Raw genomic sequence first — 23,150 nt, 5'->3', positions numbered from 1 at the left:
TGGTTTATGGTATTAAAAATCATACAAGTCCACTGTCTCTCTCCTGGGTTTAGTCTTCTCCTTCCTGCAAATACCTGTCAAAGCCTTGTGATGACAGGACATTCTAGGCAAATGTGTTTGTCACCCTGTGCTTGATCTGTTCCTAAAATATTACAAAACAAGAATTTGTATTATTTTTAGTAACAGAAAAAGCATGGGGTGACATAAAATAATACAAAACAAAACTTTGTGGATTTGCAGGTTGTGTATTTTTTTTTTGTCTGCTTATGATTGGTTAAAATGTCTGCACAGTGACATGTTTCTTGTGTGTGGACTTCTAAGGGTGTAGTAATTACAATATATTGTGCTGATGTTCTTTATTAGAAGTAGTACAAGACGACCTTCCCAAGCACAACACAAAACAGATTTAAAACACACAACGTATAATAGAAAAAAAAAAAAAAAAAAACATTTTCAATTAGTCTCTGCTTCCACTATTATGTCTGCATATCTGATTGTAGATTTGATAGTTTTATTTTTTTTGGGGGGGGGGGTGCTTCTTGATGGCGTTTCCTGGGTGGTGGTGCACCTGGCTCCAGGGGGGGTTTGCATGTGGTTGTTTTGAGGTGCTTTTTAAAAAAACGTGCAAACAGCCCCAAAAAGGGAAAAGAACCTGTGCATGATTTGAGTGGTGTGGTGGGGGCTTTTTGTCTGAAATTTCATTCTAGAAGGTTCCGTTGCATTCCGTGTGCATTTCTCTCCCCCCCCCAGCTTAAAACAGTGCCTTTGTCTCTCCATAAGTCTAACTTGTTTTTTGTCTCCAACATAGCACAATATGCCCTTCTGGAGAATATCAAGTCACTCTGATCTACTGGCACTGCATCAAGCACTGGAACTAGAGTACTTGTAAACGAACCGCAAGCTGGAAATCCGTTTTTATATATCTATTTAAAAACAACAGTACACTGCAATTTGTTTTTGTTTTTTCCCCCCACCCCCTCCTTCTTTTTGTCTGTGATTTTGAACCTCTGGCTTTTAAATGATGAACTGTCTTAAGAAGACAAGGACTCTACATGCGAGAGGGAGTTTGGACTGCCAGATGCTAAACCCCCTTTGTGACGCTTCGTACAGCAGTACGTTGCATTTTTTTTTTCTTTCGGAAGCAAGGGTGTGAAGGACGCTGTTCGTCGCAGCTCCAAACAGGATGCTTCTCTCGTTTCCTTAAGAGGACACTTATAGATTGGGCTTAAAACCCCTGGACTTCTCCAAAGTGGAACCCACCCCTGAACTTTTTCAACAAAGCATTTTACTGTACCTACTTACACCACTCCCCTGCCCCCCCAAGCAGAACTAGCAATAGATCTTCACTCTCATTAATGACAATCAAGTCTAGAACTATCATGTGTAAATTATTTTACGTTTACTAGTTTAATGTGGAAATGGATGTGTGTTTGAGAATGAAAACTTAATTGTCCTTTTTTTTTGTAAGGTTTTTTTTTTTGCTGAGGAGAATGTGCATAAGGATTTGTTGTGCCTTAAAAAAAAGTTTGTGTGTTACATTGTAATTTTGTTTTTAAAAGTATGTAGATTAAAAAAAAACCCCTTTGTGATAAGTTTTTTTTTTTTTTGACATGACCAAATTTGATATGAATCTGAGTTGCAGTACTGATTTGGAACAGCAGGGGGTAGTCAGCTGAAGCAAAGTTCAGAATAAAGCAGTTTGTGTTCAGTCCCATCCTCTCCAGCTGTTTGGCATCAGCAGTGGCATAACTGACTGAAATCCTTCACTGTGAATTTGCACACACACACACACCATTGCCAGTACATAAGTGGGCAGCGGGACACCACTACCTTCACTGGGTGACCTGAGAAACAATCGTATCACTTCCTGATTGGCCTCGTGCAATGGATACTGGGAACGCATAATACCGCACAGGCGCCACGTCTCTGGTTTATGATACATATGTACTCCTTTTAGTAGTTGCGCTGTACAGTTAGTTTGATTACAGCATCAAGGTCAGAATGAAAACTACAATTCATGAATCAGCCTAGATATTGATGTATGAAATTCTCACACTCAAATAACTTGCCCTCATATGTAGTCTGCATGATGTTTTCCCCACTTTCTGGATGGCAAACCTCCAGAGTTTCAGGATTTTTAAAGAGCTGCTTCTTCAAACATTACAGCAGAGCATTTAACAGTGGATAGGACAGGAGATTTGCTCATTTTAAACACTTAATATTACATATTACAGAAATGTTACTCATCGGCGCACTGCAGAAATTGACAAAGCCAACATTTACCCAGAGTGTGTACCAATCGCGTACCATGTACAGGGAAAAACGAGCGGACCATTTTACCCTTGAGCAAGGTTACATTTCCATCAGAACCCAGGCAAATCCACCTACTCAGCCAAACCATCCAGTGAGGAGTCATTTCCCTTTGAACCCCCTGGGGATGGACAGTGGCACATCTCTCCAGCTAAACCCCACTTTGAAAGGTACTGGTCTGAGGTTTAAACACAGTAACCTTATCCTATCACTGGTCCCCACCCATGAACTGCTGGGCATGTTCTTCTACACCAGCAGTATAATACCCCACTCAGTTCTGGCAGTTACGACCAGTCTAGTTACAAATGTTTCCTGGCAGTTACGACCAGTCTAGTTACAAATGTTTCCTGGGTGCACAGCCAATCCATGAAGATCAGCACAGCGCACAGTTGGATTCAGTGAAAATCCATGTGTATTGTACAAGGGAAAGCATCTATATCGTCAATGGCAGGTATTGAAAGTCTCTACCGCAGAGAACCCCAATTAAAGAACCCGTTAGAACTTGGGACTACCAAGAGAACCATGGTAAGCAGGAACGTCAGCTCACAGGACAGTTCAAATTTGCATAATCAGACACCAGGGTCAGGAACACTTATCACCATAGTAACTGCAGCACAATGAAGGAAAGTAGGCCAACCAATCAAGTATGAAGCTTGTCCCTCTTACCAACAACCACAAAGATACAAACAAACAAAAAAACCCAACAACCATGTCCAATTTTTTAGCTTTATTTTCAGCGGCTGTTATTCACACCTCATTTCTTAGCCTTGAAGTACTCTTCAATGACATCCTTCGCCTGGGACTCCTTGCCATAGTCCTGTAGAAACATACAAAAAAAATCCTTCAGATCCTCACCCAATACGACCCAACATCCAGAGGTTCAGCTTTTTCCACAAATAAGTAAACATTCTATGGGTCATTTTGATTGAATGAGAGCACTAACTAGCCAATCTTGAAACGTGTGCTTCCACTTCAGTTCACTAAGCAAAGGACATCAGACCCATTGGGCAAAATGAACTTTTCTGAATGAACCGGACTTTTCCCAGAACACATCAGGGCTCCACACCCCCGTGGTGCGTTGTCGCCATTCTTAGGGACCTCAGAGACCATGACGTGCTCCCGAGGCTCGTGCCCTGGCGCTCGCTATAGCCAGGAAATATAAAACAGCTGCATGGCACACACAGCACAGCACCTGCATTCGCCTGGCACGGCCCCCCGACCACCCTCCACCCCGACCAGCCCCCCACACCGCCCCCCCGGGTCCCAAAAACGACCCAGGAGCCACGCCTCACCTTGATGACGACGCAACTGCACCCCACGACCTTGCGCGGCTTCCCCTCGCGGTCAATCTTGCAGAGGCCCACCCACTCGCCGAGCTTCTTGTTGTCGTCAACCTACAGAGGGGGGGTAAAGTGGGAGGAGTCTGTCAGCATTGCACTCTTGGGTCGAAGGTTAGGGAGAGGTTAGCACCAGCTGCTGCATCTCAGTCACAGTTGGGTAACGATGGCGGTTCTCCTCACTGGAGTTCAGTAGAGGGAGCCAAGCTATCATCACTGATACAGCACTGGCAAATATCTCCATAGCAGCAAACAGCACCTACTGTTCAAAAAAACTGCACCCAAAGTCTTGGAGCGAGACTGAAATACAATCGACAGATCACCCTACTAGAACAGGAACCCTGTTCCTGGAGATCAACCGTCCTCCTGTAGGTTCACTCCAACTCTAGCAAAGCACACCTCATTAAACATCTAGAGGCCTCGTTGAGCTGATAACGAAGTCAGATGTGCCAAATTAGGAAATGAAAACTACAGGACCATAGATCTTCAGAAACAGGGTTGTCTCACCACTGCACTAGACGGCAGTCTTTACACTACATAAACTGTAGTGATACTCAGATAGAAAATATCGCCCAGATATTGGGCTGAGTCAACCTTACGATATCAGCGAAGCACATTCTCTCTCCCCCCCCCCCAAAAAAGGCGATAGCACACCTTGATGAGGTTGATTTGATGCTCGGCGCAGAGAGCCTCCACAAGCCTGACGTAGGCGGGCTCGTCACAGTTGGCGGCGAGAACACAGAGGTGGGCCTGGCGTCTGGCGAGCAAAGCGGTCGACACGGTCAGCCAATAGGATCAATGTCACACACGGAGTCTCAGCCATTCAAGTACAAAATAGGTTGAGAGTTCCAAAATGCAGATTACATTACAGGCATTTTAACAGACGCTCTCATCCAGAGCAACTTCCACAACTTTTGCATAGCATTTACATGGCATCTATTTATACAGCTGGATATATTCTGAAGCAACGCAGGTTGCTCAAGGGTACAATGGCAGTGTCCTACCCAGGAATCAAACCTTTAGGTTTCAATACCAGTTCCTTGCCAATTATACTACACTGCTGCCCTACATGCAGTTAGACCACCACAATGAGGGCTCAGACCAAATAAAGAGAGGGCCAATAGCAGGAAATGGTAAGACCTATCAAATTACCAAAACCAGAATAAAAATCAGGTTGAACTTGTGATTCCAGTTTAACACCGCATGTTCAAAAGGGAGCAGTGCGTTCTGGAATCATGTTCATCGGTACCAACACTCCTGGACCTCAGAAATATTTGGGTAACAATGGCAGTTCTCCTCACTTGGTTCAGAAGAGGGAGCCAGAATATCATCACGGATTCAGGAATAGGTAGGTACACACTTGCTGGTAACAGCCAAAATTCGTCGCCCAGTCTTCAGCAGAACCGTTACAACAAAAATTATTTTACACCCGGGGGTAAGAGCTCGAAAAGCCCGGCTAGTCAGATCCAGTATATTTGCCGTAAGTTCCATACTTGTCCAGAGCCTTCGCTGCTTCGCGGATACCGCGGGCCAAACCATCGTGGATGAGTGCGGTTTTCAGCACTTCCGGGAGAGCGGTGTTAACATCCATCACACCTCCGGCAGCGATGCTTTAAAACAGGACAGAGGAGACAAAAATTAAAATTTAGGTTAGGTGCACGAGTCAAGCGAGTGCCGCTCAGACCCGCATTCAGCACGTGCGCGGCCGCCGGCAAGTCAGAAAAGGGATCTCACTCATAATTAAGAGTGAAGGGGTATCCGACTAAAGAATGAAATCATCATTGCAATGCCGCAGCCTCTAAAATTATACCGCAAGCGATAGTTATGGGTTTCCCTTCGATACACCACACAATTTCGATACAGACAGAAAGTTAGCCGACTGCATAACATCAGTCCACTTACTTGCAAGATAGCGCAAGAAACTAGCTAGCTAGACACATTTAGCTAGTTTAAACATAATGTTAAAGTTACCAAGGCGCTGTAACAAAAACACGCACTCCTATTTTGAAGACTAAGCAATACAAAGGGGTTTCTAACTTACACTATTAATGCTGCACTGTACAATTGAACAGCTAACGTTAGCAACCATGCAATGAAATCTTCACGTCAGACTTACCCTTCCTCGGCCATTGTAGATTATCGATGGATGGCGGACGTAAAATTCTGAAATACGAAAATATGCACAGGGTTTGACCACAATACATGTTGGACTGTTCACTTTTGCGATGTTAGAAACGAGGATGATGCTGATTTTGTTCGGATTCTAAGGGAGACAAGTGGAACGTACCCAAACCTCCTTGTGACAGCGGGGAAAGAGAACGTCATAACGTCGACGTCATAGCTTTATGGCAAAAAGGCCCCCGGTGGAAGTTGAACAAATGTCCAAATCATTGCCTGTACAATATTTTGTAAAGTGATTCGCTTGATTTAATTTTTCTTAATGTATTTTTCACATTCTTGATTTAACATACGCTTACGCACATTTATTACTACTAAAACTGAAAACGATGACAAAAAAACATATTTGGCGTTAGCAACAGTTCGCAAGACTACACGTTATCGCCCATTCGCCCATACTCAACACTAGGGGGTGCATACGGTAGCTTGCTTGTTCTTCAGAAATAGTGGACACTCGAAACAAACCTTTTTCTTTTTTTTAAAGCAAAGAACAAAAGCCCAAAGTACTGACCTAACCCTTTCTCAAGAGTACACGGTTCTCAAACTTTGATTTATTGCAGAGGAATTCATATGAGACCCATGTGACCTCGAAGCATTCCTTCATATAAATCTGATGTTGGGACCTTTGTGATTGGTTTTTGAAGGAACCGGTATTCTCAGATTTGTCTGCATGATCTTATCAGTCATTCTGTGTACATGGAGAAAACGTATCCTGGTGTGACCGGAAGAACCATATCAACCGTGTGTGTGGGCTCCACCCAGTGCAACTAAGTATGCTCGTCTGGCCTCTCCTTTATTTATTCTAATGGTTTCATGCTGTGATGTTGTAAATTACTTGTCTTTTCCTCCTAGTTCTTGTCTTGAGATTTACATGTTTCTTTGGACTATAAGTTTAACTTTAAGAAAAAAAGTATAGTGCTGTCTGTCTCTGTCATAACAGTCCATAAGACCTGAATATGTAAAATGCACCATGGAGATCCAACTGAAATATTGGCAGGGTTTTCATTCATGGTTTGTTGACTGATGTAAAAATACCAGTTTTTTTTTCTTCTCACTTTTTCATTCTAAATCAGTTTTCCTGTCTAGAATATACATACCCCTTACTCACTCGTGACTCGTGCACCAACGCAAATAATAAATGTTGTGTGCTGAAACCAGTGTTCTGACATAGAAAAAAGGAAAGTTTTTGTAAATGCACTCCAAATTGTCCTGTGTTAAATCAGCTATGACTGTGAACTTTTAATGCACACAGTGCACCGGTGGTCACTACTAGACTGAGACAAGCTCTTTCAGAGAGCTGCTTTAGCACTGAGGAGTTCTCCTGTGTTTGAGTGAGCATGCAACGGTAACGTGGGCTTACCTGCCCGCCCACCCTAATTTGGCTCATACCTTCTCTGTGCTCACGCTGGGACATGTTTCCCAACGGGGAGCAGCAGTGGGTGGTGAAATGCAACGGAACACTGGCTCACCGGTGTTCTAATGGGCTGAAAAATGGAATGGTCAGGTGGGAGGGGGGGCGTGGCCAGCCCTCACAGAGGCGTGGCCAACCAGGTGAGCCTCTGTCTTAACCTGTTCTTCTGCTCCTCCGATTTTACTCTTGCAAGACCTTCTAACTGCAAAGATGCCTGTCGTCATTTATTTCACCAGTGTCAGTGGATGCAATCAGGTATACGCACCTACACAGTAGGTGCAATTGTCTTTTCTAATGCGTTTGGAGCCTTTTGGATAACATGGTACCTCAACCTCTCAAATTCTTGTTCTGTTGTAGTGGTTCTAACTGGTCCACTTTCTTGTTTGAACTCAGACAAAAAAGAATCAGACCAGCATCTTCCAGCACCTGGACTCGAAGAACATTCCATACAAAACGGTGGACATCAGCCAGAGCGCTGATCTGAGGAAGGAGATGAGGGACAAGATGGGGAATCCCAAAGCCTTGCCTCCCCAGATCTTCAACGATGACACCTACTGTGGGGTGAGTCCATCTTCTCCACCCTCAGAGCCCGGACAGCCACGCACGAGAGAAATAATCTTCTGTGCACCAGGGCGTCAGGCCTGTGCCGGCTCACCTGAAAGCTGTAAAATCTTTTATAGAGTTCTACAGCAAGTCTTCTTTTAAAATAGCAATTTAAATGTGACCAGTAGCATATCCTCCCTTAGAGTAAACAAATGGTTTGTATATTCATATACTTTATGTATTAATTAATTTTTTCCTTTTTTTTTTAAAACGAAGCAGTGCAGACAAGTTGTTCTTGTTTAGTTGGTGCTGGAATTTTTTTCACCGGGGGGAAACAGGCCTTCCAGGACACGCCCAGCTGCACTGTGCAAACATTAATAACGTCAGGCCAAAGAGTTCTGCTTCAAGTGCTTGGAGTGATCCTTGCTTAATTACTGGGGTCTGGTCTGCTGTTTCTTTTGAATGAAAGTGTGGGAGGTTTTCAGTCCTGTTCCTGAGTGGTGTTACACTGGCCTGGTGTTTGGACTGCATTTGGCCGCTGCCTTTAAAACATAAAGCCTGCTTCAAGCCTCAGTTTAACCACAAAAGCACTCAGCGATGAACTCAGTTTTGCAACTCAGTTTAAGAAGTGCTACTTTTTTGTTGCTGACACAACATGTTTTTGGCAAGATTGAAAAACAACACTTTGCTAAAAAAACCCCCCAAAAAAACATAAAAGACCCTGTAGTTCACATTTTGTCTTGAGCCTATTCATTGCATTTGTTTATACATTTTATTTGACTAAACGTGCATGTATACGCACACGCCTGCACACACACACACACACACACACACACACACACACATACTTAAATATGCAGAGTAGGCCAGGCTAAGAGTAAAGGTTATGCAACTCACACAGATCTGTGGTTTCCTCTCATTGCAGGATTACTCCATGTTCTTCGAAGCTGTGGAGGCTGAAAACGTCAAAGAATTCCTTAAGCTCAAGTAGCTGTCTGAATATCAGACCTGTCTGTCTGTCTGTCTGCAGCGCTGAAATTTGCTGGACAGTGTCTCAATGTGCAATGGAATAATAAAAGCTGTTCACCAAAATCTCTTTTTTTAATACATATCTTTTTATAGATTATATACTAAAATTTGTATATATAATATATATTGAGAGAGAGAAAGAGAGTAAGGCAAATTAATTCTGTAGTTATGCAAAAGCAGAGCTTACAACCATAAAAAAAATTGTTGGAATATATTTACCTGGCTTATTTAAATTTCACTCAAACCTACAAAATCCTCTGCTTTGACTTGAGTATTATGAGTAAAATGTAACTGCCAGACTCGTTAATGTGCGCTCATACTGGAACTGTTGAAAAATAAATGTGATTTTACGAAGCAAAAAACAAACATTGCAATGCTGCTTGTGAAACACAGGGTGGCAGGGTTGAGTTATTTTTTTATTTTTTGTCAAGCATATGAGAAATACCGTTGTCTTTATGGTATGTTTTCGTTCAAAAACTGCCGGAACTATATAGCTTAAGAAGCGGAAAAACAGCACATTTTACTTTTAAAAGCATACCTCCTGGAAGGCTAAAACAATAAGGAGACCGGAATATTTCATGCAGGGCAGTTCTCGGGTCATTTATTTCTCAGCTTTATTTACGTTTCATACAAAGGCATTCCTGGACAAGTGAACACTAACACCTCAACACAGCATGGTAGGCGTACTTCAACTTTGTATGCTACTGTGGGCTTCACAGTGATTGAACGTACAATTATATCTAACACATACTTTCACACACAACGATTGCTACATTTTCTGGTCCCCTTAAACAGGTAATTAAATCACTCGTGCAATACCGTGGTCACAACACTGAACCGCTGATTAAAGATTGCATCAGCAACAGTCGACAACAAAGCGATGATTAAGGCACACCATGTTACTCCATAAAATCTGTGTCTGCTCATTATTTATTTTGTACACACACAAATACCTGTATTCATCTCGTGTCCATTTTTAGTACAAGTAGGCTAAATAAGACATCATCATATCGACACCAAAGAACTGAATCCTTTTTATTTCTCTCTTTCCAGTAAACAGTTTATCAATAAAGACTTTTAGATACTTGATTGTTATTATTATTACTAGCAGTGTTATTGACCTTGCTACATCTAAATGTGAAGATTACACGTTAGTACAATACACAGAATGGAAATAGTAGAGAGTACACTGCAAGACTTAATTATGGTCTTTGGTCTTGTGCACAGGAGACAGGTGGGATGGGGCGGGGTGGGGTAGGAGGCTGTGGTTTTCACTGAACAGTCACCTGTTAAGTGTGTTTTTCCAAATGCCCGCGAGTATTAATGACCTGCTGTTCGAATGACTTGTTATGATATCCAATAATTGTGGCGTTTATAATGGCACGGTTCATTAATCGTTTCTGGAGTGGACTGCCTCTTTCGCCGCCGCAGTGATCCTCGTAAATCCTGCAGTCTTAAAACCTTCGCGAAGGCCGACGGCAGGCTAGACACAACAACGCGAGCAAGATGGTCTCCATTTAATATCCCGACAACGATCAAAAGCCCGTGTCAAGCCATATTCTGTACTGTAGGCTTGCAGGAGCCGTCAGTAAAACACGATTGTAGTTTAGGCCTACGTCCAGGGCTGGCCTTAACCGCTGCTGAAGCGCGCGAGGATCTTCCGCGTGCACTGATATTTAAATGTGGATCGTGAATGAAGCTCTCTTGTTGGCCCTAAACGCGAACAGGATTCGTCCTTCTCTTTTAGAAATTCATTGCAGCAAGTGCTGCCATTTCCCTGCAAGCTGCCTACGACCGTCTCGCGTTGTACAAGCCTTGAAACCCAAAATGAACTTCCGCTGAAACGTACTATTCGAGGGTTAAAGGAAAACGTATTATTCGAGTGAGATGGAAAAAGTTCTAAACTACCTTCAACTCATATTTTAACTACAATGCCATGGTTCTCAATTCGGGGGAAAACTGTAATGTGAAAATGTTATTTGGTCCTTTTGATCCATACTGTACACAAAACAAAACAGGCCGACAGTAATCTATGCCTGTACAGTAATCTACACCTACATATGCCATATATGTACACATAGTGGTGAAAATCGATATACAAGTTTCAGACAGAGTCAGATATGTTTGCACAGCTCTACATGTGTCATGGTAATGCACACTATGTAAGGGTAGTGGTCAAGGGTAACTTAAGGGAAGCTCAGTTACATGCATCCATATGCAAAATGTGCTGTGCGCTGCAAGGAGGAAGTACCCTGAATCATTACCCATTTTCCAAGATGTGTACGTCAGATTTCGACTAATACAGAAACAGTCAACCTTTGTGAAACTTCGCTACATTTAGGCCAAATATTTTTTTAAATGACATAATAATAATAATTATAATAATAATAATAATAACTTTTCAGTGATCACTGGACCTGACCTCTTCTTGTGAGAATGTTAAACAGGAAATGGCTCGTGTACGTCCGTATGCCGACACTAATACATCATCCATCCATCCATAACAGTTTAATAAGAGGGATAAACAATGAAAAGGGAACACAAATAAAAATCTGTCAGTTGTGCTAATCTGAGGTTGTCACGGTATCCATGGTGACCCTCCTCATGTCAGTCAACAATTGATTGAGATTTTCTTTTTAAAAAAAGGCTTTGTGCATCCATAAGCTCTCCACTGAAAGTTATTAAACAAGTTGTAAACACTCAGTCAACACTACGTTGTGCGCGCTGAATAAAAATACATAGTAATGCCATGGCTTGGCGAGCTCATTTCATTTGGCCTGGCTTGTGTTCAATTAACACCTCTCCTCTGATTTACAAATAAACTGCTCCTTATTCCACCTTTTAACCTTTTCTATTATCTTTCTCTTTTCTTTTTTTCTTGGTTTATTTTGGTGATTATTGTCAGCCTTCCCTTGTGCAAGACAATACTAACACTTCCATTTAAATGTGAGATTTGAGGACGAAAGTGGATTTAATCCAAGCCTAAACTAGTTTCTTTAAACAAATTTGAAACCAACCATGCATAGTTCAACGAGTTAAACATCAACTGACAGTTTCTGTGCTATTTCTGCTGTGAAATCACAGACTAACTCACAAGTGCAACATGTTAATTTGCTCCCTACAGAACTCTCCCTCTTCAATGAATCTGAACCTATCAGTGATTAAACCAGGGCTGCCCCGCCATGTTCCTGGAGGCCTACCATCCTGTAGCTTTTCGTTTTAACCCTAATTTTGGCACACCTGATTGTACCATTTAGCAACTCAACGGGATCTCTAACTGTTGAATAAGGCGTGCTTCGTTAGGGTCACAGTGGAGACCTACAGGACGCTAGATCTCCAGGAACAGGGTCAGGGCAGCTCAGGATTAAACCCATTCCTTCTCTGACCCTGCTGGATTTGACTTTTCACACAGCTCGTATAGGAGAACAAAGATGGCCGCAATAGCAGAGCACCTCACGCCGGTGGCAGCAGGAGTTTCAGCTGCCTCTAGCAGAGGCTAAAACCTGGTCTAAACACGGTCGCGGGGGACAGCAGGGATTCTCCCTTTTTTCGGTCAAATTCGAAGAGAAGGGTCTACGGGCTCTGTCAGAATGGCACCCCACTGCAAGGGCAAGACAATACTGGAGTGTGTTTTTACAGCCCCCTCCAATCCACAGCTCAGATGGGTACTTTGGCCTGAAGCTGGCAATTTAACAGCATCAAAGACAAAACAGCACAAGCCAAAGCTTATATATATATATATAACCTATTTCCTATTTAATATTAAAACAGGTGTTCTGTGCCATTCCGTGAGAAATTGTAATTTAATGTGCGTTTTAAAAAAAAATTTTTGTATGTTTTTTGTTTTTTTTAAACCTGTGGAGAGAAACGTAGCAGATAAAGTGGAGAGAGTGAACGAGTCCACGGAGGTTTTTTTTTTTCTTTCTGTGAGGTCTCTATTCTCCTGCAGATTAGTGGCTCCTCCCCCGTATGACTCACATCAACTGCCGCCATTCCCGGTGACCGTGAACCTCCCGCCAACACAGGCCTCGCGACTGCCGTGATTCGGCAAGAGCCTCAGCGCGGGCGGGCGAACGTCCCAGCTACCTACGCCGGGGTCAAAGGTCGTCTACGAACGAGTCCGCATGCTCCTGGTAAACCTCTGTTCTCCGGTGGTGGGAGGGGGGGTGGGGGGGTGGGGGGGTGGGGGCGTGGCGGTATTGGGCAAAGCTGCAGTGGCTCCACGGTATAACAGGAAGTGGAAGTGATGTAATGGAGGAATGTCGATAGGCTTCGGAGAGTGCTTGGGGGCTCGGAGCTTCCAAGCTTATGATTCCGCCTGCTGAGGGAGGGAGAAGAGGTAAGACATTTAATTGGAAGCACGGACTTATGGTATCACTAAGGAAAGGCAACATGTATAAGTAAGTAACATTTGTAATGTTACATTTAATTCATCAGAAAGAGCACTGATATGAGGGGACCAGCCACTAAAATGGGATCTTGGACTAAGTGTCACAGGGTTGAATGATGAGCCTTTGAAGACCACATTTTTAGTAGTAAATTATTTCTCCATGCTTTGCTTAAAAACATTCGCTTCACAACATATTTTCCACATCTATTAAAGAGGAAACATCCATCCACACAATAATTTTCCACTGCGCGATATTTACAGACAAGGGGGAGGAGTATCAGGGAGACACACAGCAGAAGATTCCTGTTTAACCCTTTTAGGGTGTGAGATCAGAAATATGCAACTAGAATGTCCTTAACTGAACATTCTAATGCTGATGTCACAGTCACTATTGGTAATATGAAAGCAATGGAGTTCTAGAACACTGACATAGAATTTTGGAAAAAAAAACATTCCAAAAAACCTACTCTTCACGGGGTCAAAAATCAACTCTGACAAGAGTACACATGGTCCCTGTTAGAGTTAACTGTACAGTTTTTCTGCGGAGCAACATTTCTTTCTTTTTTTTTTTTGTTTTCAATATGAATTTTCAATGGCCACTCATGGCTTTGATTAAGAACTGTGTACCTTAACGGCAGGCTGGGACTGGAGTCCGAGGAACGCAAACACAGTGTTGTTCTCCTTGGACTGGAAGAAGTCCTCATAGTCCTGAAACAAAATTGGCGCAATGTCAAGGGTCCTTTCACAGAGAGGTGGGTGGGAAAAAAAGGATTCAGGGACAGCTCTTGTACTTGTCTAAACACAATGGTCTTATAGTACCTCAGTCATAGACAGAGGACCGTAAACAAGAACCCTGTGGGCGGGTGTTTGCATTATTCTGATGAAAAGCCAGGGATCTAAAGAGTCTGAAACCTACGGCTGTATTTTCATCCACTGTGGTTCATGCTTGACTTCTGCAGGCTCCACCCCCCTGACCATGGCCATCCAATCACAGCACAGCTGACTGTGGGAAGAGGTCCTTGAAGCTCCACCTACAGCAGCCTCCACCCCCACCACCACCCCATCACCCCCCCACCCCCCCAGTCATGCACAGTCTCTTGGGTAATCCGCCACAACACTGAGGGGATTAGGGGCGCAGTCCAGTGACCTCGTTCACTTCTCAGACACGCCTCACGAACAAGACCGCAGTCGCACGGCATAACAGTCAGTCAGCTTGGTCTTGTAAAAATCAGAGGTTGCCCGTTCGATTCCCACACGGGGCACTGCCATTGAAGCCTTGAGCAAAGGCAACTAACCTGAATCGCTTCCGCACATATTCATCTTTACAAAATGGACTGCATGCAAATTAATGTAAGCATGGTAAGTCACTTGGGATAAGAGAGTTTACTAAATGCCTAAATATAAATGTAAGGACTGAGACCAGCAGCTTGGCCTTATTGGCAGCTTAACATCCAGCATCACATGAAACAATCCAGATTTTTCAGTACTGCTACAAAAGGGGGCTTACTGTAAAAATGGTCCTAAAACTGTAGGTGAATAGCTGGCTTGTCATAGCATGTCATCATAGCACTACATCCTACAGCCAATCGGCTGTAGAACACTCAACTTTGTTTCGTTTTGTTTTTTTAATCTTCGGAAGTGGTTCATAGATTCTGATCTTCAGAGTTAGGCGGATGGTCAGATACAGAGGGATATGCAGGGCCTGTGCAGCACGGGTAACAGCTGTGATGACCGCGGCTTGATGTTGTACTACGGGTGGCCTGAGGCCTGGAGGTTCTCAAACGCCGCGTCGTGTGATTACGCGTGTCTCTGAAGCGCGATTGGCCCTCGCGCTCGAACGTGGAGCGCGTCCAACGGCCACGATCGCACGCTGCTCGAGGCAGTGCGCGGTAAGCCGCTTCTAGAAACATCCGTGCACTGCTGGAATGTGGGAGATCAGGATGAATAAAGGCCACTGCTTCGGTTGCCAGAGATTTTGAGGTTTACGCACACGGGGGGGGGAACTTTTTGCCCCACACTTTCACCAATTAGGAGCCTATTGATACACCTCGGTCTTTAATTTGATCAGATAAATAATTCCTTTAACCTCTTCGGTAACAAAATTTTCCGCCCTTTAGTAACAAGATTTAGCGCCCTTGTCACCGATGCCTAGCGCCAGCCCTGCTGTTCCTGCCGGGTGTCTGTAATCTTACCCCACAGTACTGCTCTCCGTTAAATATCTGAGGGGGGAGGGGGTTCCCCTTATCCGGGTGCTTGTCCTCCGGAATGTTCCGGTACATCCAGAGCCTCTGGTCCTCCAGCATGGTGATGTCCACCTCCTCGAACGTGATCCGGTTGGCCTCCAGAAATCCCACAATCGCCTGCTGCCTCTTCTTGATCTGGATTGGTGGAGAAGAGATTTCGGTTCATTATGAGAAATACGCAATTTTTTTTTTAAGAGCAAACATTAAATGTTTGTGGTTTTATAATGTCTGACAGGAGAGGCTCAGGTGTGGGATGTGTTCATTTAACCATTATTTTCCACATACACATAATGCACATATGTGAAGCACTTTGGGCTGCAAGTCAAGCATGAAAAGTTCCCTATCTAAATGAAGCTATTCGTTTATTCAACTAACCACAATGCACCTTGCTCTTAACCTTCAGTTACAAAAAAAAAATCACTTTTTCCATTTCTATGGTTCCACTGGCCACAGAAATGAAGGGGAGCCAAAACGTTGTGGTATAAATGAAACCCTTAAACACCTCTTGTCCTCTCTGGTTTGAAATACGTACTGTGTATTTCTTAAATATATTTTAAAAAGAAAAGCCTGTTGTTGAAATAGCCAGTTTGTTCAGTACCCCTGAACACCGTGTTCTAAATGACGTACCAGCGAGTTCACTGCTTTTTTTTTCTGATTCCGGAGTCGGACAGAATAGCAGGACACGTTTCACTAGAACACAGGCGATTGGGTCTGGCTGTGCAGCTGGAAAGGCCTACAGCTCTGAACAGCCAGAGCTCCGCTGCATTGATTGATGCTGACAGGGAGGAGAGATTGATCTCAGATTTAGACTGACTGACGGGTCCGGGGAAGAATCGGGAGTGGATGATGAGAAGACACACACGAGCGCACGGATGAGGGATGAGTCGGGAAAACCCTGGGATTACTCCCGCGATTCCACTGAGCGCTCCAGCCTCCAGCACAGACCGTCCCACAATTCCAGCAGAGGACCCATCTGTCCGGCATTGTAGCCTTAATAGAGTGCCCAGGCAAAAGCAGGGTGGTCGGCCATCTTAGTTTCCCGAAGTCGATGTAGATATATTTTGAACTTTCAAATGAATAATGGCCACAGTGACCATTTTATTAGGCGAGAAGCTTCAGCTTAGAAGAAGGATTAGGAGGGGGGGCTGGAAGCTTTTGGATCACGCTGGCAGGGGGTCTGAGATTGGAGCGCTAACAAGACCTGACATCTAATCTGACCCTGATCTGACATCACATGACCCTGGTCTGACATCACATGACCCTGATCTGGCATCACATGACCCTGATCTGGCATCACATGCGCACTGACTGTGGTGACCCCTCTCACACTGAAAAAACAAAAACAAAAAAAAAAGTCAATCTTATGTTTAGAACAAGCCCAAACAGAATGCAACGGCAACATTCAGAGAATATGAAGCTCCCAGGAGAAGGAGGCTGTGGTAGAGGAGGAGGAGGAAGAGGAAGAGGAAGAGGACTCTAATTACTCCTCTCGGGGTAACAGGGGGCTCAGCGGTTTAAGCTGAACAGACAGTCTGAGGACCACATATTGGCGCTGGGGTGGGTCGAGCACATTATCCACTCACACACTATCGACTGCAGGCCCGTCCAGCTCATTAAGTGGTAAAGCAACACCATCACCTCCCCCCACCCTTCCCCAACCCTCCCCCCCCCCCCCCCCCCCCCCCCCCCCAACTGCTATTAAACATCATCTGAACTGGATACGACCATCTGCCCGAGAGAGTTTAAGTGCAGCCACGTTCTCGGACGAGCACGGCTGCATTGATCACTCTCAGCCGTTACGCTCTGTTAAAGTGACGGGCCAAGCCATAAAAAAGGAGATCACTGCATCAGAGGGGTCATTTTTTTTGCATTTGGAGGGCATGCGTCTGGGCCCAGTATATGGGGTGTAACTATTTTTAATTTGTTACAAAATATATTTGGGGGGGGAGGGGCCCCCCCCATATATATTTCATCCCAGGCTCTTGGAGGGCGGGACGTGCCTCACAAGCAGGAAGTGCCTCACAGGAAGTCAATGCTGAGGGCCCAAAAACACCAATGAGCCATCTTACGACCTCAATGCTTGGCGCTGACCCCTGCTGGTCGCTCGATCAGAGCACCCACAGGTCTGTGCACTAACCCATACACGAGCGGTCTCCCTCCATCTCGGGTTTGTGCGAGTCTGACATCCAAACTACGGTGAGACGCGAAACAGCGATGCTCGCCCGTATCGTGTTTCAGAGGAGAGTGCACGCTTCTCCCGAATCGATAGCGGAGAACTGAGATATGCCGGGGCCGAAAAGGGGGAGAAGCACAAAAGCAAAACAAGGAAATAAATAAGGAATGGCATGCGCTGTGTTTTGTTTGTACATCATGTCCCTGTAAAAAAAAATAAAAAAAACACTCCCACAACCCCCTGGTGATATAAAAACACACCGCCCCTGGATTTATTTTTATTTTTTTGATGTCATAAGCGCTGATGGCAGTCACTTCCTGTGTACTGTCGTGTCAGCGATGCGCATCAGGCAAGACATCGCATCTCATGGCCCCTTCGCTTTCATTAGCATGAACCTGGGCTGATTATTATGATGAGTCAGGGCTCTGGCATCCTGTACTGCAGAAAAGCAGAAAATTCATCACGTTTTATTGTCTTCATGTAATATTGTGAACAATGTTTTTTTTTCTTTTTTTTTTTCTCGAGAGGCCCTGAATAAGCCCCTGAGGGTTTTCTGCCTCTCTCTGCGCCAGATGCGTCTCTCTTCCCCCATGTCTTTTTCTTTATTTAAAAAAAAAAATTATGCTAATAAATAAATTAAAGCACAGTGACATCTTCAAACATTTATGAGATGGATGGTGCCGTTTCTTTGGGAAAGAGGGACCGGTGAGCAGACCCACACCTGGAGCACTAAGAGCCCTTTACTCCGCCCAGTGTTTACCAATGTTTGCTTGTTCCCAGGTTTCTAAAGCAGCCTGAGAACAGCACTGCTCATGTTCTTTTTGCTCAGTGATTCCGGAGAAGTTCTCGCACCCGACTCCCCGCAGCATCTTCCTAAATGTCTGGAAGCCGCAGTGGCTCTATTAACTGAGCCAGTGCCCATAGCGTGTGTGTGGGTACGTGCGTGCGTGTGTGTGTGTACGTGCGTGTGTGCGTGTGTGTGTGCACGAATGTGTGTGCGTGCGTGTGTGTGTGTGTGTGTGCACGAATGTGTGTGCGTGAGTGTGTTTGTGTGTGAGTGAGTGTGTTTGCGTGTGTGTACTGGTCAGCCATTGCTGTGTGACGCCAGAATCATCAGGACAGCCTGGCATACATTAAGAGAGACAGACACATCGATGAACTAACGTGATCAGCAAGAGCTTTGTTTAGAACTGAACTACAATGCCTAGATTGTTCACTGCTTCAACACAGATAACCAGAAGCAGAAAAAAAATAATAAAGAGTACACCCCATCAGTTACTCCCTCACAGAATGATGGACACACAAATTATTAATGTTCTAAAGCACAACTGACATGTCGCTGGAACAATATCTCTTTATGGTCATGAAAAAGTGAGGCAGTATGTGGAAATGAATGGGGCGGCCATGCTTTTGTTCCGCGATGCCTTGTGCGTCTAATTGTGTTTGTCTCTCATTCGCTGACCTCATTGTTCACTGCCACCCATCACGCACCGCCTCAGAACTGTATTTTTACCGAGTGAGTTTACTTTACCATTTGTAAGGGTGGCACAAAACTCTTCATTGGTGGCCTGCCAATGGGATGCCAGACAGTTTACAGAATACACTTTGTTAGCAACAACACTGAGCTAACTTTTAAAGTGTCCCGCAATTTAAATGTCAGTGAAATGAGGTGGGTGTTAAATAAGGCGAATTTCTGGAAGGTTCTCCCTATGCTTTTCACAAATCAATTTGTATCATCACATAGTTTTATTGCTGAGACTGAAATAAATTGCATAAAATAAAGAGGATCGAGATGTATCCAATAATCATCTGTTCAGTGCTGTCCATAACAGCGACTTGGTCACAATGTAAATCTTCAAGACCAAATATAGGTCAGACAGTTTACATGAATATTTAGTAGGGTGCCCATTATATGAATTGTTGATGAGACGAAGCCCTTACTTTGATCGTTTGAAGAGGCCACCCGCATATTAAATGAGTAATCTTCCATTATTTGCAACCGTAGTGAGCCGCGGTTCCCTCGTAAAACATGAGAATCGTCCAATTGAGGCCGTTAACGGGAAACTCTTCGGAAATCACGATCAGAAGACCGTCTGACGATGCAGTCGGTGCGAACGGTATTTAGACTCATCTTTTTTATGCTGTTGCACAATACACTCGTAAAGAGCCGTTGGAGGATTTAGCTGTGAGGTCAGAACAGGCCGCTCAGACTGACAGGTAGTGCTCAAAACAATTCAATTCAATTTTATTTCTATAGCGCATTATCCAGGGACACTGTCACAAACTCGCTTTGCAGTGGAACTACAAAAGAAAATGTACACACGCCGTGCGAGAAAAGATCTAACTACAAATCTGACACCCAGTGAACCAATTAGAGTCCTTGTAGGTAAAAACACGCGCGTGTCTATGTGACGTCAGTGACGCAGAATTTAGGGAACTGGGGGGTTCTAACAGCAAAGTTTTGGGTTTTATTCCAAGGTGGCGTCCTTGTCCCTGTGCCATTACACAAGTTCACTTAACCTGAATTTCATTACTAGATATCGAATTGAATAAATGGAATAGGTGCAACACATATACTGGTTATGGCTATCTGCACGTATTTAAATGTGCATGGACGTCCAGACCTGAGAGAATGCTTATATCTGTACATGCAAGTGTGTGTCTGTGCGTGTATGTGGTTTGTGTGTCTGTGCATGTGGTGTTTGTGTGTGTGTGTGTGTGTGTGTGCATGTTTGCGTCCATGCATGTGGTGTGTGTCTGAATCTGGGTGTGTGTGTGTGCCTTCACAAGTTAATTTGGTTATAGACAAATGTACTGAACATATTTTTTTCCAAAAGGAAATGGTCTTTGTCAAAAAAGACTGCAAATTATAATCTCATACAGACTGTGAGCCAAAAACTGGATTTTTATTTTAGTCTCCCTGTGCTCATGTTTCAGTCAATAAGGGTTCCTTTTCTGTACCCCAGCATAGGTAAGCACAGATACCTGACTGGCTCATCACACATCCGTCCACTGGAGATTAATTAAGCTCTGAAAGATGCCTGTCAGCTCAGAGGACTGTCTAAAGGTGCCATTCCAAGTAAATGAACTTCACAAGTTAAGATCAGCACAGCTGTACCACAGTGCATTCAGTGTGTGCATTTGTGTGTGTGTGTGTGCTTGTGTGTATGTGTATATGTGTGTGTGTGTGTGTGTGTGTGTGTGCGCATGTGTGTGTGTGTGTATGTGTGTCTGTGCGTGTGTGCTTGTGCGTGTGTGTATGTGAATGTGTGTGTGTGTGTGTGCCTGTGCATGTGTTTGTGAGTGTGCACGTGTGTGTGTGTATGTGTGCCTGTGCATGTGTTTCTGTGTGTGTGTGTGTGTGTGTGTGTATGTATGCCTGTGCATGTGTGTGTGTGTGTGTGTGCCTGTGCATGTGTTTCTGTGTGTGTGCTTGCGCGCAAGTGTGTGCACGTGTGCGTGTGTGTGAAAAACCCATTCCTCTTTTTAAACTTTTCAGGATTCCTGAGATAAAGTAAACTGGCATATTACTCATTTCTCCCATTACTCACGGCGTTCCTATTTTGGGAAGTTAAACAGGGCTGTGATCCCTGCAATCACACAGACTAAGCAATGAAAATGATATACTTCCCCATGCTTTCTTACTCACACTTGCAAAAAAAAGTTAGGAAAGCTTTCAGGTTTCCATAAAAATGGTAGTGTCTCCCTTAAACAAATTTCGACCCCAGTACCCTGTTACCATTCAATTAGAGTAAAGCTACACACGCTATTTTCTGCTGTCTTCAGTTGATAAAAGCAATTTAATTTACTGTACTGAAAGTGATTTCAGTCACATGTCTTAATCTTTACACAATAATCTCACAACTGATTTATAAAGTGCAGCAAGCAATGAAATATGACTTGGTGATTTGAAGAATTCACACACACAATAAATGTCACTCAAAAAAATAGATATAAAGCATTTGGGCCACTACGCCTACGTAAAATTAAGTACTGTAATTGCATGGCAGAGAGATATGAACTGTGAACTTGCACTTCAAACAACCTTGGAACTTTACTGATAATGGTGCCATAGTTTGTAACACAAAGAGAAAGAACCAGTTTGTTAGCTGCTTTTGTGGCTGCACACAAAGTCACAAATAAAAAAAGAAAAACAAAATTAATAAATAAAAAGGATCAAGGAAAAGGAAAACCTACATTCGTCAAATTATGAATTCGTTTGGAAAGTGTTTAATATGAATCCCTTTCTGGTTATAAAACCAGAAAACGAGGCATATGAAAACATCAAGCACCACTCTGTAAGTATTAGAAACAAATGTATACCCATTATCAAGGAGAAATAGTTCAAGGCAATGCCAGGCATACTATAAACTAACGACTGCCCGGTTTAATTTCCCTCATAATAAAATATCAGCAAGACATAAATATAAAAGGCTACATGATAAAGCTTCAAAATAATCATATTTGGAAAAACACAATAGGCTCGACAGGGAGTGAATCAACATGACAGCCAATTGGGTAATAATTAAATGGAGGAAAACAAACAGGCAAATGCTAATACACACGCCGTCTGAAAATTAAAATTCACGCTATAAAACAGGGTTTAGTGAAGCTTCCTGTCAAATATCTCTTGGCTGTTAATCTTCGCTCAGAAGTTGACGTGCGGAATCAGTTAAATTGCATTGTAACTGGATGTGCTGTGTGGAGCTACATTTAGTTAACGAGAAAAGCCTGCAACCAAATACTACAGTAGTATACATTAAAGTTATATGAATCCAGTAGTCTACTTCCGTTCACATCAATACTGGCAGAATATCGTTGTCATCGTTCTATAGAATTGATGCAACTCCCCAAGAAACGGGCAAAAATAACGCATATTTCCCATTTTACTTACCACAACAGAACCTGACGAAGAGGCAATGTAAACTCTAATTACCATCCTATTAATCCAAGCGGCAGCTTGTCCTTTTACTGAGTTTCTTCAAGTGTTACTCCTTCACCAGGGATTGTTTATTCTATGGAAAATGTCCCAGCGTCCCTCCTTGCTCCAGTGCTTGTTAAAATTGAGTGAACGCGCTGCCTCGGTATTTATATGATTATAATAACGCTGTCACTCCTCCCATGGTCTTCACTCCCCCTGTAGGCACTACAGAGTAACGCTGATGATCCTTCACAGACACAGTGAACGAAGATAAGGATCATGGGAAATGTAGTGCTATGCAAGTGGGATTTAGCCATACGTGCTGCATGTCACTACTGAGCAGATTTCGAGCGGCCAATTCGGGGTCAAATTGCGGTAATCCGGGGTGTTAATTAGGCCTACATGTTAATTCCACAGTAAACTGGTCGGTTTTGTATCCTTGTCTTGAAACACGAAGAAAGAAAAATCCTGCTGAAATTAACTTGTAGCAAAGACAATTAAATTGGAGCAAACGTGAAGTAGACTTGATGCGGACTCAGTGAGGTTTCTGTCAACCCAACAGTCAACCAGCCCCCCTCCCTCTCTGGCTTTTTCTGTCAACCACAGTCTCCATTT

At 43.6% G+C, this 23,150-nt stretch overlaps 4 protein-coding genes and 2 non-coding genes across 20 annotated transcripts in view; 2 read left to right on the top strand and 4 right to left on the bottom strand.

Annotated features, from left to right (window-relative positions):
* Nucleotides 1-1,712, top strand: part of eya4 (EYA transcriptional coactivator and phosphatase 4) — a 69,850-nt gene extending 68,138 nt beyond the window's left edge. For all 12 annotated transcript variants that reach the window (XM_035423547.1, XM_035423546.1, XM_035423543.1 and 9 more), the window contains one exon: nucleotides 809-1,712. In XM_035423547.1, coding sequence (XP_035279438.1) covers nucleotides 809-889 — 81 coding nt within the window. In that variant the 3' untranslated portion in view covers nucleotides 890-1,712. The remainder of the gene's footprint in view (nucleotides 1-808) is intronic.
* Nucleotides 1,713-3,022: 1,310 nt separating this feature from the next.
* Nucleotides 3,023-5,998, bottom strand: rps12 (ribosomal protein S12). The gene is made up of 6 exons (XM_035422908.1): nucleotides 5,935-5,998; nucleotides 5,764-5,810; nucleotides 5,141-5,257; nucleotides 4,302-4,404; nucleotides 3,603-3,704; nucleotides 3,023-3,127 (listed from the first exon to the last, which is right to left on the bottom strand). Exons 2-6 carry the CDS (start codon nucleotides 5,775-5,777, stop codon nucleotides 3,065-3,067), a joined length of 399 nt encoding a protein of 132 aa, XP_035278799.1. The 5' UTR covers nucleotides 5,778-5,810; nucleotides 5,935-5,998; the 3' UTR covers nucleotides 3,023-3,064.
* On the bottom strand, nucleotides 3,788-3,871 carry LOC118230917. The gene has a single exon (XR_004765963.1). It is a non-coding gene; the product is annotated as a small nucleolar RNA SNORD100 (small nucleolar RNA).
* On the bottom strand, nucleotides 4,906-4,988 carry LOC118230918. The gene has a single exon (XR_004765964.1). It is a non-coding gene; the product is annotated as a small nucleolar RNA SNORD100 (small nucleolar RNA).
* Nucleotides 5,999-7,390: 1,392 nt separating the features above from the next.
* Nucleotides 7,391-9,170, top strand: zgc:153284 (uncharacterized protein LOC751696 homolog). 2 transcript variants are annotated; one of them, XM_035422907.1, is made up of 3 exons: nucleotides 7,391-7,491; nucleotides 7,630-7,797; nucleotides 8,705-9,170. In XM_035422907.1, the coding sequence occupies exons 1-3, from the start codon at nucleotides 7,447-7,449 to the stop codon at nucleotides 8,768-8,770; spliced, it is 279 nt and encodes a 92-aa protein (XP_035278798.1). In that variant the 5' UTR covers nucleotides 7,391-7,446; the 3' UTR covers nucleotides 8,771-9,170. The 2 variants fall into 2 exon arrangements, with proteins under 2 accessions (XP_035278798.1, XP_035278797.1); XM_035422906.1 differs by having other exon boundaries at nucleotides 7,431-7,508.
* A 3,805-nt stretch (nucleotides 9,171-12,975) lies between these two features.
* Nucleotides 12,976-23,084, bottom strand: sh3bgrl2 (SH3 domain binding glutamate-rich protein like 2). Of its 3 annotated transcripts, none has more exons than XM_035422911.1 (4): nucleotides 22,509-23,084; nucleotides 15,391-15,576; nucleotides 13,826-13,906; nucleotides 12,976-13,126 (listed from the first exon to the last, which is right to left on the bottom strand). In XM_035422911.1, the coding sequence occupies exons 1-4, from the start codon at nucleotides 22,551-22,553 to the stop codon at nucleotides 13,115-13,117; spliced, it is 324 nt and encodes a 107-aa protein (XP_035278802.1). In that variant the 5' UTR covers nucleotides 22,554-23,084; the 3' UTR covers nucleotides 12,976-13,114. The 3 variants fall into 3 exon arrangements, with proteins under 3 accessions (XP_035278802.1, XP_035278800.1, XP_035278801.1); XM_035422909.1 differs by having other exon boundaries at nucleotides 12,976-13,129; nucleotides 22,509-22,794; XM_035422910.1 differs by lacking the exon at nucleotides 12,976-13,126 and having other exon boundaries at nucleotides 13,811-13,906.
* Nucleotides 23,085-23,150: the final 66 nt, after the last annotated feature.

Source organism: Anguilla anguilla, chromosome 6, assembly GCF_013347855.1.
Source record: "Anguilla anguilla isolate fAngAng1 chromosome 6, fAngAng1.pri, whole genome shotgun sequence".
NCBI classification, from domain to species: Eukaryota; Metazoa; Chordata; class Actinopteri; order Anguilliformes; family Anguillidae; genus Anguilla; species Anguilla anguilla.
Note: the sequence above shows the minus strand (reverse complement) of the source record. Positions and strands in the feature narration are given on the sequence as shown.

What these genes read in the sequence shown, in the direction of transcription:
- sh3bgrl2 (XM_035422910.1), bottom strand. Translation starts at nt 22,553, where the DNA reads ATGGTAATTAGAGTTTACATTGCCTCTTCGTCAGGTTCTGTTGTG. An exon ending in CTTCGTCAGGTTCTGTTGTG is followed by an intron (nt 15,577 to 22,508) that starts GTAAGTAAAATG and finishes CCACCAATCCAG; the next exon opens with ATCAAGAAGAGGCAGCAGGC. An exon ending in ACGGAGAGCAGTACTGTGGG is followed by an intron (nt 13,907 to 15,390) that starts GTAAGATTACAG and finishes ATTTTGTTTCAG; the next exon opens with GACTATGAGGACTTCTTCCA.
- rps12 (XM_035422908.1), bottom strand. An exon ending in ATCAAATCAACCTCATCAAG is followed by an intron (nt 3,705 to 4,301) that starts GTGTGCTATCGC and finishes CCCCCTCTGTAG; the next exon opens with GTTGACGACAACAAGAAGCT. An exon ending in GCAGTTGCGTCGTCATCAAG is followed by an intron (nt 3,128 to 3,602) that starts GTGAGGCGTGGC and finishes ATGTTTCTACAG; the next exon opens with GACTATGGCAAGGAGTCCCA.
- zgc:153284 (XM_035422907.1), top strand. Translation starts at nt 7,447, where the DNA reads ATGCCTGTCGTCATTTATTTCACCAGTGTCAGTGGATGCAATCAG. An exon ending in GTGTCAGTGGATGCAATCAG is followed by an intron (nt 7,492 to 7,629) that starts GTATACGCACCT and finishes GTTTGAACTCAG; the next exon opens with ACAAAAAAGAATCAGACCAG. An exon ending in ACGATGACACCTACTGTGGG is followed by an intron (nt 7,798 to 8,704) that starts GTGAGTCCATCT and finishes CTCTCATTGCAG; the next exon opens with GATTACTCCATGTTCTTCGA.